Raw genomic sequence first — 12,668 nt, 5'->3', positions numbered from 1 at the left:
AAACTGACACAGTGGCTGCTTGTGGTTTGTCTGAAGCCTTTCATCAGTCATCTTGAAACTGCAGGAATAGAGATTTTTGGTCCTGTCTGGAGGTTGGGAGGGATTTTAATTAGAAGCCAGGCCATGAGATGGTGGATTCTTGTGACTCCTTTCTAGTATTGCCATTTTGAAATGTCCGCTCTAAAATAACACTGCCATAGTGATAAGAATAATGCTTTCTTTTATTGTTGTCCTTATGATATGTTTACCCTTACAATTAGTGGGTATTTCTGGACTAGTTATGGCTGAACATCATTAAAAAGAAGACAAAAGAACTCAAAAACCCCCAAAGAACTGAGAAATCTCGTGGTTTTCTCCTGGCAACCCATGAGTCCAGATGAGAAAACAAAAAGGAAGAGAATGCTTTCAGATGTAGCACATCAACCACCTGCCTGTGGGGTATCAGGACCTGCATTACCACCACCTACTTCTCTTTTTTACCATCTATTATAATAAATGATTTAAAGCCCTTTCCATTTGCTAGTCAGAATGCAACGCTTCCAAAAATCAGGCTTATTTTAGACACTCCCAGTATAAAGTCAGCATCCAGAACCTCACAGTTCTAGAGAAAAAGGCAAGTCTGAGATATAGGAATATTCTCTTTTATTCTAGGTATGATTCATTTTACCTTGTGAAAGATGATTTAGACTGGGCACATGAGTCTTGTCTTTTTAAAGGCAGGTAATACATAAATACCTATGCTGCAGGCATGAAGCAGAGCACAGATCACACTTCAGTGCTGCTGACTGGTAAAGTGGAATCAAAGAGTGTCCCCTAAATTCCTTGGCAAAAACTTCAACTTCTGAAAGTTTGGGTTCAGGTGAGAGATACCAAATCATGGAACAGGAAAGAGAAGTAGGTCTGGAATCTGCCCTGGTGGGTAAAGTCCCTGGCATGGTGCAGTAGCAGGAGAGAATTAGAGCCAGAATGAGTCTGGTTTCTGAGCAACCTCAATTATCTGTTAATGGCCCAGCATTACATGGGCAAATGTGCTCTAAATTAGTCCAACTCCCTCTCCTGTAATATCAGCCAAGCTCATCTGATGGGGGACATCTACTGCAAGCAGGATAAATAGTAGAAAATGCTGAAACCTTTTATTTGCCATCATTTTCCTAAAACTTTCAGGGCTCAAAGTGACAGCTTTAGTGCCAAATGATCCACTGCTGCAGCAGTCAGAGGTTACAGATGGCCTTGGTGAAAACCCTCATAAAGTCTATGGGCAACAGGCAAACATGAAAGAGAAACCACTTTCAGACAAACACTTCAGAGAGAATCCTGAATTAAAACAGAGACCCCTGGGAGCAGTGCTGGGAAGCTTTTCACAATCATTCATTAGTTAGTCATTCAAATAGTTTGATAGAGAAACACGCACATTCAGTTCTGAAGCACGAGGGCTTTTGGGTAGCTGAGTCAGCCCACTTGATGTGAATCCATCAGAGCAGGAAAATAACTGAGCAGACCCCAGAGGTGGCACAGAGGCAGAAGGTGCTGCGTCACTGATGGACAATTAGTGAGTGCTTGATCCTATTTTTGTAGACATTCACCATCAGTGCTCTGCTGCTGTTGGGCTGCTGCACTGTGTAACCTTTCCCCCACCCCGCAGGTCTGTGTTAATACAGTTTGGATGAGGAACAGCACATGAAATACATGAGCCTCGGGCTATATGAGACCTTTCGGCTTTGAAAACAATCCTCTCCACCCCCAGAGTCACTCTGGGTTCACAGGGATGGAAGAGGCTTTCCCATGCTCCAGGTGCCATCCAGTGATAAAGAGGCAAAAGACCTTTAGCTGAAATTGGAGAGGGGCTTTGGACAAGGGCCTGTAGGGACAGGCCAAGGGGAATGGCTTTAACCTGCCAGAGGGGAGATTGAGATGAGCTCTGAGGCAGAAGCTCTTCCCTGTGAGGGTGCTGAGGCGCTGGCACAGGGTGCCCAGAGAAGCTGTGGCTGCCCCATCCCTGGCAGTGTTCAAGGCCAGGTTGGACACAGGGGCTTGGAGCAACCTGCTCTAGTGGAAGGTGTCCCTGCCCGTGGCAGGGGGTTGGAGCTGGAGGAGCTCTAAGGTCCCTTCAACCCAAACCAGTCTGGGATTCTATGAAACGACCACACAGGTTGCATCAGCAATATGCCATGTTCATGCATCTCTCCTCTTTCAAAGTCTCAATTCCTATTGGAGTTGGAAATGAAAAATACCAAGCACAGATGCCAAAGTCTCTCCCACTTGGCTCTCACAAGAATGCACGACTCCTAGGTTTGATTTCAATTGTCCTTCTGAAAGCTTGAGTACTATTACAAAATCATGATTAAATCCATATCCATCTTTGAGGGTCTGGCAGTTCTTCCCCATGTATAGATATTATTTTATGACACAACTTAGAAAAAGATCAGAAATCATAAAAAGTTACCTTAGATTTTCTTGTGTTAGGACCAGCTGCTTAAATGAAACAGGTCTTCTAAAAGTAAAGTAAAATGTAGATGAGTAAAATTTAATGGCAAACCAGAGAGTCTGTTTACAAGTCATTTTGATATTGAGAGTAATCCAAAGCTTAACTGTATCTTAAGTATTAACAGTAATTTCCTCCCTTGCCCTGTTTTTAAGCATTTTTCCTGCTTTCATTTTCTTAAAAAGCATTCTCTTTGCTTTTTCTAGCTACATTAAATTGTATCTCTAATCAGTGTTAAAATGGGAAAGCTTTATTAATTCTGGTTGCCTTTCTCTTAGTGCTCCAAACAGCCTAAAGCAGAGGAAAATGAAAGCAAGCTTTGGAGCTTAAACCTCACTTTTACAACAGTCGTGTTTAATTGTTCTCATTAAATATGTAAGAGCTCATGAATTGGCAAAAGATATGAAAGAGACACATTAAACATCAAAAAGTGGGAGGAAACAAGCCAGGAAATGCGAGTTTCAGAAATCAGGAAAATTTACATGATATCAAATGTACAGGAAAGATGTTTCATTGAAGTTCCCCATAAAAACAGTGAGCAACGAGAAGAGAAAAAGATAAACCCCATCACGTACAAGTTGTGGCTGTTGGGCTTTAGTCCTTTAATTCTTCAGAAGTCTACTGCAGTAGAACTCGATTTCTTCCACACTGGGTGTGCTCACACTCCCCCTGATTGTGAGATTCAATATGATATTAAATCGTCTTTATGAGCTTTTGCTGGAACATCTAAAAAGAAGGCTGGCATCTTGTTAAAGACCATTCATTTAATAAGGCTTTTGTTTTCATCTGATTCTGTTTCAACAAAGTCCCTGTGTTTTCTTTCCTTTGAGCTGATCAGGAAGTTCTCCATACCCATCCAGCTCTAAAACAGAAACGCTAACAGTGAGACATAGACATATGCAAAACAGGGTGATGAGCTGGATTCTGGGTTAAGATGTCATCACAAACTGTAAGAAAACACTTTGCTTTTACTTGCAAAAACTAAGTGTGAATTCTGTGGGGTAGAACATTGAGTGCTTACTCAGCTCAGGGCACAGCTCGTCCCTATGATGTCCAAGAGCATGTCTACAGCAAACATCGAGGAGGAGGAGCCCGGAGCTGTTTTCAACACTAGGTTCAGTGTCTGAACAAACAGCAAGTGAAGCCTCGTCCTCTGAGAGAGCTTCCTGCCTGTTTCTGTTGTTTGAGGGTTCAAGATCTAGCACCATGTTAAGCCACTGGATTTTTAGATGGCCACCCCTGCTGAGCTCAGGGTCCCCTTTTCTCACCCTTTCAAACTCTCTATCTCCTTGCAGCTTGTTCCTAACCATGACCACTGGTTCTGATAAAGAAAGTCTTCTGCAATCCTACAGTACTTCTAAGTTCTTAGCAATATCCACCCTGGAACATCTTCTGTGAACAATGGGAGTTTTAAATGAATTAATGAGAAGAAAAGAATGATTTTGGAAGGTAGCTAAGATACTTATTTGAACTTCTTTGGTCATTGCTACTTACCTGGTAAGTTTGGGATCATTCAATTCCCATATCTGAGAGTAACTCAAGTTTGCATTTGTCCCTTGCCTTGTCATTGTAAAACTCCTGCCTCCAAAGGTTCTAGCTCCAACCTTGACTTTGACCTCGAAGTTAAACGACCCATTGCAGAGATATCTGATCCATTTTCCATTACAAAGATATTTTTCTTTGTCTCAGCTCTGATTTTGTAATGGGTATTTAAACAAAGTAAACTTCACCTGTAGATAAGTTGTGTAGACAATGATTATTGGCTCAGAAGAGATTAACTCTCATTTCTGATGTAAATGCTGAATCGCATTGCAGAACAGGGAGTCTGCTCCCTCAGCCAGTAGCAAGGACTTCCATTTCTCTCAAAATAAAATGGAAATAAAAGAGTAAGGAAACTTTCTTTGGTAAATCATTATTAAACTTAGCATGTTAATGTTCACTGAAGATGTGAAATTGCCTTCTTTGGCCAAGCCAGCCAGTTCTTCACCTTCTAGGTCCTATTACAATTCATTGTCCAGGATTAGTGAAGAGAAAAATTAGAATGCACATTTTAAATAGACATTTTACCCGTGAATGACAGGCACTTGCTGTCTTGCAGAACCCTTTACCGAGGAGCTGATGATGAGGTCTGAAATCATGATGCTGCCGCTAAAGGTTTCTCTGAATTCCAAGACACCAGTTACAGGAAAAATACCACATATAAACAGGAATTAAAAGACTCGTCATGGCTGGGAACAATGCTAAATGCCAAATGAGTTATTTCATTCTAGATCTTATGTTTATAACACAGCGAATACTCTCAGAGCAAACCTCCTCCGGCTGGAGCGGGTTGCGTTCCTTTGTTGGCCTTTCGCTTCCAGGGGTGTTTGCCAAAGGATGGATATTCCCCTTCCCTCCGCCGGGCCTGCAGTGACACCTAGTAACTGCTGAGCTCATTGCAGCCGAGGTTTTCCCAGGCTCTACCCGGCCGGTTACATCCAGCAGTAAGGAATTCTTCCACCCCAGCAGGATATGCCTTCTGCACCACGAGCACATGGCCTTGAATTGCCATGAGAGCCAGTGCTCAAAGCCGAACAGCCTCAGCACTGAGAAACAGCAATTTACCTGCTGACACTGACAACTCCTGGGTTGTAAAATCATGTTTCAGATCAGACATTTTCATAGAATTGTCATAGAATGGTTTGTGTTGAAGGGACCTTAGAGCTCATCCAGCTCCAGCCCCTGCCACGGGCAGGGACACCTTCCACTAGAGCAGGTTGCTCCAAGCCCCTGTGTCCAACCTGGCCTTGAACACTGCCAGGGATGGGGCAGCCACAGCTTCTCTGGGCACCCTGTGCCAGCGCCTCAGCGCCCTCACAGGGAAGAGCTTCTGCCTCAGAGCTCATCTCAATCTCCCCTCTGGCAGGTTAAAGCCATTCCCCTTGGCCTGTCCCTACAGGCCCTTGTCCAAAGCCCCTCTCCAGGTTTCCTGGAGCCCCTTTAGGCACTGGAGCTGCTCTAAGGTCTCCCCTTCAGGAGCCTTCTCTTCTCCAGGCTGCCCCAGCCCAGCTCTCTCAGCCTGGCTCCAGGGGCCTCCTCTGGCCTCGCTCCAGCAGCTCCACGTCCCTCTTGTGCTGTTGCCCCAGAGCTGGATCAGGACTGCAGGGGGGGTCTTCTCCCCAGAGCGCAGCAGAGGGGCAGGATCCCCTCCCTGACCTGCTGCTCACGCTCTGGGGGTGCAGCCCAGCACACGGGAGGGGTTCTGGGCTCAAGCGCACACTGATGCTGGGTCATAGGAGCATCACCCAACAACCCCAAGTCCTTCTTCTTAATTTTCTTTAATTAGTGATAGTGTCACTTCTAAAGAGACCTGTTTATAATTCACATACACCCCATGGTCATTATGCCAGCAGCTCATTCCCCAGAAGAAATACCTCTGCTAGTTATCTTTTTGAACAGACTAAATTTACTCCTCAGGTAATATTTAAGGGTTAAATAACAATTCAAATGTTAGAGATCTGACAAGCCCATCAAATAAATATCATAATAAATTACCTTGGTAATCTAAGAAAGCAGGACGTGGCAGTTTTGCATGATTCACAATCAGTGACTTGCAAAGGTTTTGCACATGTTAAATCTTAACAACATTACAGTAACAATTACAAAATTCCCATTTTAAGAACAAAGATGCTGAGGCACTGGGCACTTCAGTGATTTCCACACTGTTTAGAAGATGTTTATGTACAATGAGGTGACCATACTTTCCACCTTAACATACTGTAATTTAAACCATATAAATCTGAAGGCTATGTCAATAAATAACTCTCTTTTGGATGCTGGGGAAGCTGTTGTATCCTCCGATGGGCAGCAAAACTGAGTTCAGAAGGGATTGAGAACAGAACAGCAGGATAATAATGCAGATAACTGGCAATCAAAATAATTACTCAGTGATTGTTCTCTACTTCCAAGCTCCAGAGAAAGCCATGACATCTCATCTTGTTCAGTTGGTGTTTTTCTTGTCGATGAAGGTGTTCTAAAGCACACTTCTTTCTTCATTTACAGATCCCGGCTGAGAAAACCAGACACAACCCTCCCGATGCTACAATTCCACCAAGAAGCCTTTATATTGAGTATTCTTTTTGTTGTTTTTTATACCCCTACTTTCATTAAAGCCAAAACAAGCGTGTTTAGGTCACACAGTCCTTTTTGTAGTCCTACTGATGTCTTTAAAAGTCCAAACACTGACTGCTAATTACTTTAAAGGACTTTAAAGGTCAAGGTAAGGAGTAGTCAAGTCAATGTGGCATTGCTATTGATTATGTCCTGGAACTGCCTCACTTAATTGGAACCATTTGGCTTGTAAGTTGGGTTTTCAAGTGACCTCCTTTAACCTTTCAAATCACAAGCTATAGAGATGCCTGTGGTTCCTTTTCTGTGTGTTTGGAGGCACATACAACACGGACATTCTTTGCTTCTAAGGTTTCTGCTGATTAGAGCTTGAGATTATAACGTGGTGTGATCCTGTACCATTTACAGCCAAGAGGTCCAGAGCACACTTCTGGTTGAACGCACATGACACCAAACCATTGAGGGCATTGCCTTCAGCTTGAGTGGGATGAGCTTTTGGTAAAGTTCTTGTACTTCAAGTTCTCTTTCTGCAACAACTAGCGTGGCCTCAACAAAGAGGTCTTCCTTTGTGGTAGAGGGAAGAATGAAGGCAGAAGAAACCCAGTTACTCAGATCTTCAGTCCTGACAAAGACACTGAGTTGAATCCATGCAGAGCAACTAGAAAATACTGCTGTTATTTGGAAGTGAAGATAGGAAGGAGCCTGAAGGCTTCACTGTACTGTACAGCAAGAAGCCTGGAGGATTTGTATAACAGCAAAAAATTGGATTTATTGGTACAAATTTGCTGTATACATTCTTTCAAGCTACGCTCAGATTTGTACATGAACCCTCCGAATTCTTGTCTGATGAACACATTTCCTAACTCCTCAATTTCATATAACTTTGAAACATATGACTTACTAAATTACAATTCTTTTTACTGTGTGTGATGAGAAGGTGTCATTTTGCAGGTTTTAAGGCACTTAATATCCCCTATGCTGTGTGCTAACACTGTGCTGGTTATTGTCCATCACTGGAAACCTGATCTGGAAGGATGGCTGTGCTCAATAGGCTCCAAGTTGGTCCTTACAAACTATCTACTAACTGCCTGGATAAAAGGTAATCATGACCTACACATGCTAATATGACCAATAACCTCCCAAGTGAAGAGCACCTAGCACATTTGTGATTATTCTTGAACAAAGATACTTACTAAGCAGACACTGTATCCACAGGACGGTGCATTCCTCCTTTTCATCCAGCAAAGATTAATAACTTCTGAGTCAGATTTACGCCTGGATTCTGGGAATGAGGAAACAAAGATCTTGTGGTTACTCGTTGTGCACAAACTGGTTCTCGTCAGAGCAGCAGTTTTTACTATGGGGTGAAATGAAAGCAGCTGCCAACTGCAATTTGCTTCTAAAGGGCAGCATCCACTGGTCACATCCATGCACGGCTGCAGCTCTGAGGAGCCCTGGCCATGGATACACCACAGCCACCGAGCCTATTCTTTGTCCTGAACGGTTGTCACTGTCAGAGCTGAGTGGTAAAGAGCAGGCTCCTCGCCCTTTGCCTGCACACTGCTTACTACAGCTGGTAGACAATGCCACCAGTGTGTCTTCAGCAGAGCTGAGGATGGCACAGTGGCTTCTGTGCTGTCATAGGGTTCCCAAATGTATTTGAGCACTTCCCACACACTGGGGATCCTGGGACCACCTCAGTGCAAGGCTAAAAGTATTCAGTGTAGATGATGAGCAAGTCCTAAGCAGCTTAGGTCTGCTTTAACCTATCAGTGCAGGGAAAATCAAGGGATTTAACCTCTTAGGGCAGCATTCTGCTCACCTAACATTGGGTACAATGTTAATGCTGCAGCTCATCATCTGCCACAAGGTTTTGTTTATTCAAGAGAACAGGGCCCTTCACCATTCATCTGACCCAGTTTAGACCTCTTAGTGCCCAAGGAGTGCACCAGAGTTGCCAACAACGGGGGCCTAAGGCTGTGCCAGCACCCCAGATTGACTCGGGTTTATGAGATGAAGCCCACCCTGGAGTTGAGGTGTGGTCTGCTGCATGTCTTAGACATGCTATAAAGTGCTCCTGGAAATAAACCCAACATTCCTCTTGGGAACCCTCACCCCTAGTCCATGGGCTGGCAAGGACCATACTTGCCAGTGACTAGAGTTCCCTCATTGCCTGTGTCCAAGGTGTGGCCTTCCTTGTCTGATACCTAAATAGTCAGGAGGGAAATTAAAGGGGATTAAAATAATGAGGCTATTTCGCATCCTTCTCCGGATGAACCCAGCCTGAACCAGACCTCATGGAATTTTCTAATGACTCCCTTAAAAAGGGTTGTGCTCAATTCAAGTTTAGAAAAGCAGATAAAAGGTGGAGACTTCATCTTAGTGAGAAAGGGCCTTTGGTTACTATAAACTACTATTTTCTCCAAAGGATGCATTTCTTTTAGATTAAATATGTATATACACACAGCATATTCTGTGCTTCACTATTTAAAATCATCAGTTCAGGTTTTAGCAGGCTTCTTTTAAAGAGAAATCACATTCCTGAAGCCAAGTCAGGTCAACCTGAGAGCATTTCAGCTCCTAAAGGAGGATGCCTGGAGCATCCCTTCTCGTGCTTCAGTGTGGAGTCAATCAGCATCGTTTCCACTACTAGTTGCAGCTAAACGGAGCAGCCCTGGCTGCCTGCCATAAGCTCCTCTCACCTCTTGGGTGATGCTGCCAACTCGCTGCCTCAGGAGAAGAGGTCCTGTGCCACGGTTGTGGTGCAGCTCAGCCCTGCAGCCTTCCTCCAAAAGCAGCGCCTGGAATGCCACAGCCTGGCCAGGGTATGTGGTGCTGTGGTGGTTGTGACTGTTCACCGCTCTGATATAAGCTGCAGGATCACGGAATGGTTTGTGCTGAAGGGACCTTAAAGCTCATCCAGCTCCAGCCCCTGCCACGGGCAGGGACACCTTCCACTAGAGCAGGTTGCTCCAACTCCTGTGTCCAACCTGGCCTTGAACACTGCCAGGGATGGGGCAGCCACAGCTTCTCTGGGCACCCTGTGCCAGCGCCTCAGCACCCTCACAGGGAAGAGCTTCTGCCTCAGAGCTCATCTCAATCTCCCCTCTGGCAAGTTAAAGCCATTCCCCTTGTCCTGTCCCTACAGGCCCCTGTCAGGAATCAACACAACACCCACCTCACCTGGGCAGCCTTTGAGCCTCCTCTGCTAGGGACAGGTAGGTGTAACTCCAGCTTTGTATTTCCTACTTGTTAGGGACACAGGGAAAGACAAGTTCTGTTTTCCCCAAGTGAAAATGGAAAAGAAAAAAAGGAGGAAAACAGGTGGGGAAGGAAATTTTATTTCCAAGCTTCTAAAAGGATCTTACAAACCACAGAGAGTTAAAAAAAATGCAAAACTATATATATATATTTTATATATATATATAATTGACAGGGTCCTTTTAAGCAATTCTTCACATTATTCTAATGGTGATAGGAAATACCACTTAACCATATATGTGTTTTCCTGGAATCCTGATCACTGCCGACAGCTGATGAATCTCTTCTCATACAACATTTCCCCTGCACTGTACAGATTCCTTCTCTTGAAAGCAAAGGAAAAGGAGGAAAGAGAACAAATTCATCAAGGAGGAAAAAAAGAAACTCTCTTGAACAAGGTGCTCCCAAATGGGGCTGTGTGAAAGCCGGGTGTGATGCCTCTATGGGATCTTCTGCCTCATCCCAGCACTCCAGACCTCTCAGTAACTCATGCCATCCCAGCCATCCCCACCATGCCCACCTTGCCCATGGTCTCATATCCTTCTCCAAATGAGCCCCAGTGCTGCCCAGCTGCACCCCTTGAGCTCAGCACCACCCGTTGTCCTCTAATTCCCACCAATCCAACCCTCAACCTTTATTTTTCAGGACTTCCTAACAGCTCTGCTCATCCAGGAGGAGTTAATCCCGGATCTCCATCCCCACCATCAGCACTGCTTCCACCTTGGCATCCCTCCTTGCACGGACTGGCTGCTGGGTACATCAACACCCGCTGGGGATGAGGAGGAATTCACACTCGGCTTTTCAGGATCTGGCACCCACATCAGGAAGCCATGGGCCCGTGGACAAAACCAACAGCTCCAAACCAGAAAGGACCTCAGGAAATAAATGCAGAGAAAGCCAAGACAGAGAAATGGAGCTGGGGCAGCTCCAGACTCCTGCTCGCCCTGAAACATCGTGGCTGCTTTTGGACATTGCCAAAAAGTAAACAAAACCCCAATGATCTCTTGTTCCCCCCATCCCACCCCCCCAACAGTTAAACACTTAATGTCCAGCTTAAGTGAAATCAACAGATTTTAAATTTAACAGATTTTGACACAGGTGTCAAAAAGGAGAGGAACAACGAGCCAGTTCCTGTTGTCCTCACAACAAAAACCCAACTCGAGCCTCGGAGGCAGAGGGCTACATGCAACATCTCTTTAAGGGCTGTGCCACCCCACTTCAGAGCTTGAAGGGGCTCTTTGGGTCCCATCCCAGCAGGGAACCCCCATCAGGGCCCAAATACCTCTCACTGTCTGCATCCTCTGTCCCACCCTGGCACCAGGGATGCTGCTGCAGGCAGCTGATAGAGGATGGCTCAGCCCCGGGGCACCCTGCTCCTGCACAGCTCAAAGCCCTGCACCACCTTCCTCCTCCTCTGCTACATCCTACACGTAAAACAGGCAGCCACAAACACCCCAGCCAGCTGTGTGAAAGAACGTATATATTCAGCACGCACTCAGTACAGCATAGCAACAAAAGCTATCGTTTCCTTAAAAAACAGAAGAACACCCAACTTCCAAAATAACCACCAAAGCTTCCAAACCTCTCCCCACCCTACAGCCCTGATACTCATCCTTCTGGCCCAAACAAGGCAACCAGTGACCCCAGCACCGCGCATCCCTGCCTGGCAAGAGACAGAGGGTGGCCTTGCCACAGCACCCAGCTCCTCCCGCGGAGCCCGGGATGCTCCCAACAGAGAGGAGCCTGGCCAGCAGTTTGCTCCCATGCAGTTATTTGGGACACACACACCCCCCCAAAGGAAACAGAAAGGAGGGCAGGCTCTGGCTGGAGCAGCTGCAGCCCTCAGGATGTGCCAGGGAAGAGAGGGGATCCCGTCAGTGATGCTGGCAGGGTCTGCGCTCGAATCGGCGTCTCCATGTCTCTGCTTTCTGCTGGAGGTGGGGGACGAGGCTGAGCAGGGGGAGAGGAGCAGCACGGTGGCAGGGACAGGGGCTGGCAGGGCCCTCACGCTGTGTGCAGAGGGGAGGTAGATTGGCTTTAGGGACCTCTTGACCAGGAGGATGTCTTCTCGGACACCAGCTCCGGGGGGAACGAGCCCACCGCAAGGCCCTGAACACCCACACTTTCCTTCTCCCAAGGGGAAGGTGTCTTGGAGCCTGTTCATGCCATCCAAAAGCTTTTTAGCCCTGAAACTGCCTCCATGGCTGCTGCAGGCAGCTGGGGACCAGCCTGGAGATGGCAGCAGTGACCCGGCGGGGCAGGAGGGACCCCAGCTCCAGGCCAGACCCCGACCCCAACCCCAGCCCCCTCCGTGCCCTGCCGCGCCGTGGGGATAGCGTTTGATGCTCTCTGTCCTCCCCCCTCCCCAGGTCCCCGTCCCCAGCGTGCCCCCTGCCGTTAGTCCTGCTGCTCGTTCATCTCCATGTCGGACACCAGGATGTTCTTCTCGGCCGCCTCGCTGGGGTTGGAGGTGGTGCGGCTGTAGCGGGCGCTCTCGAAGGCGCCGCGCTCCGCGCTCCGCCGCCGCTTGTACAAGTAGACCGCGACCCCCAGCACGGCGCACAGCGCCAGCGCCGACAGCACCACCACCGCCACGGCCGCTGTGTTCTCCGGCAGAGCTGCGGGGGGAGAAGAGGCTGGTGAAGGGGCCTGACCCCTCCTGCTGTCCCACAGGGGTTCCGATGGGTACGCCCCTCTACTCTGCTCTGGTAAGACCCACCCCTGCAATCCTGTGTCTGGAGTCCTCAGTACAAGAAAGACATGGACCTGTTGGACAGGGTCCAGAGGAGAGACACACAAGTGATTAGAGGGATGGAGT

The 12,668-nt window shown here is 46.9% G+C and overlaps 1 protein-coding gene and 1 long non-coding RNA gene across 3 annotated transcripts in view; both read right to left on the bottom strand.

Moving 5' to 3' along the window:
- Nucleotides 1–5,907: 5,907 nt before the first annotated feature.
- LOC115617916 lies at nucleotides 5,908–8,442 on the bottom strand. Its single transcript, XR_003994701.1, has 2 exons — nucleotides 7,783–8,442; nucleotides 5,908–7,211 (listed from the first exon to the last, which is right to left on the bottom strand). It is a non-coding gene; the product is annotated as an uncharacterized LOC115617916 (long non-coding RNA).
- A 1,472-nt stretch (nucleotides 8,443–9,914) lies between these two features.
- MRC2 (mannose receptor C type 2) overlaps nucleotides 9,915–12,668 on the bottom strand; it is a 29,238-nt gene continuing 26,484 nt past the window's right edge. For both annotated transcript variants that reach the window (XM_030508982.1, XM_030508983.1), the window contains one exon: nucleotides 9,915–12,468. In XM_030508982.1, the coding sequence (XP_030364842.1) occupies nucleotides 12,248–12,468 (221 nt within the window). In that variant the 3' untranslated portion in view covers nucleotides 9,915–12,247. The remainder of the gene's footprint in view (nucleotides 12,469–12,668) is intronic.

The sequence above is a fragment of the Strigops habroptila genome, chromosome 19, assembly GCF_004027225.2.
Source record: "Strigops habroptila isolate Jane chromosome 19, bStrHab1.2.pri, whole genome shotgun sequence".
Taxonomy (NCBI): Eukaryota; Metazoa; Chordata; class Aves; order Psittaciformes; family Psittacidae; genus Strigops; species Strigops habroptila.
The sequence above is the reverse complement of the archived record's forward strand: the minus strand, read 5'-3'. Positions and strand labels throughout refer to the sequence as shown.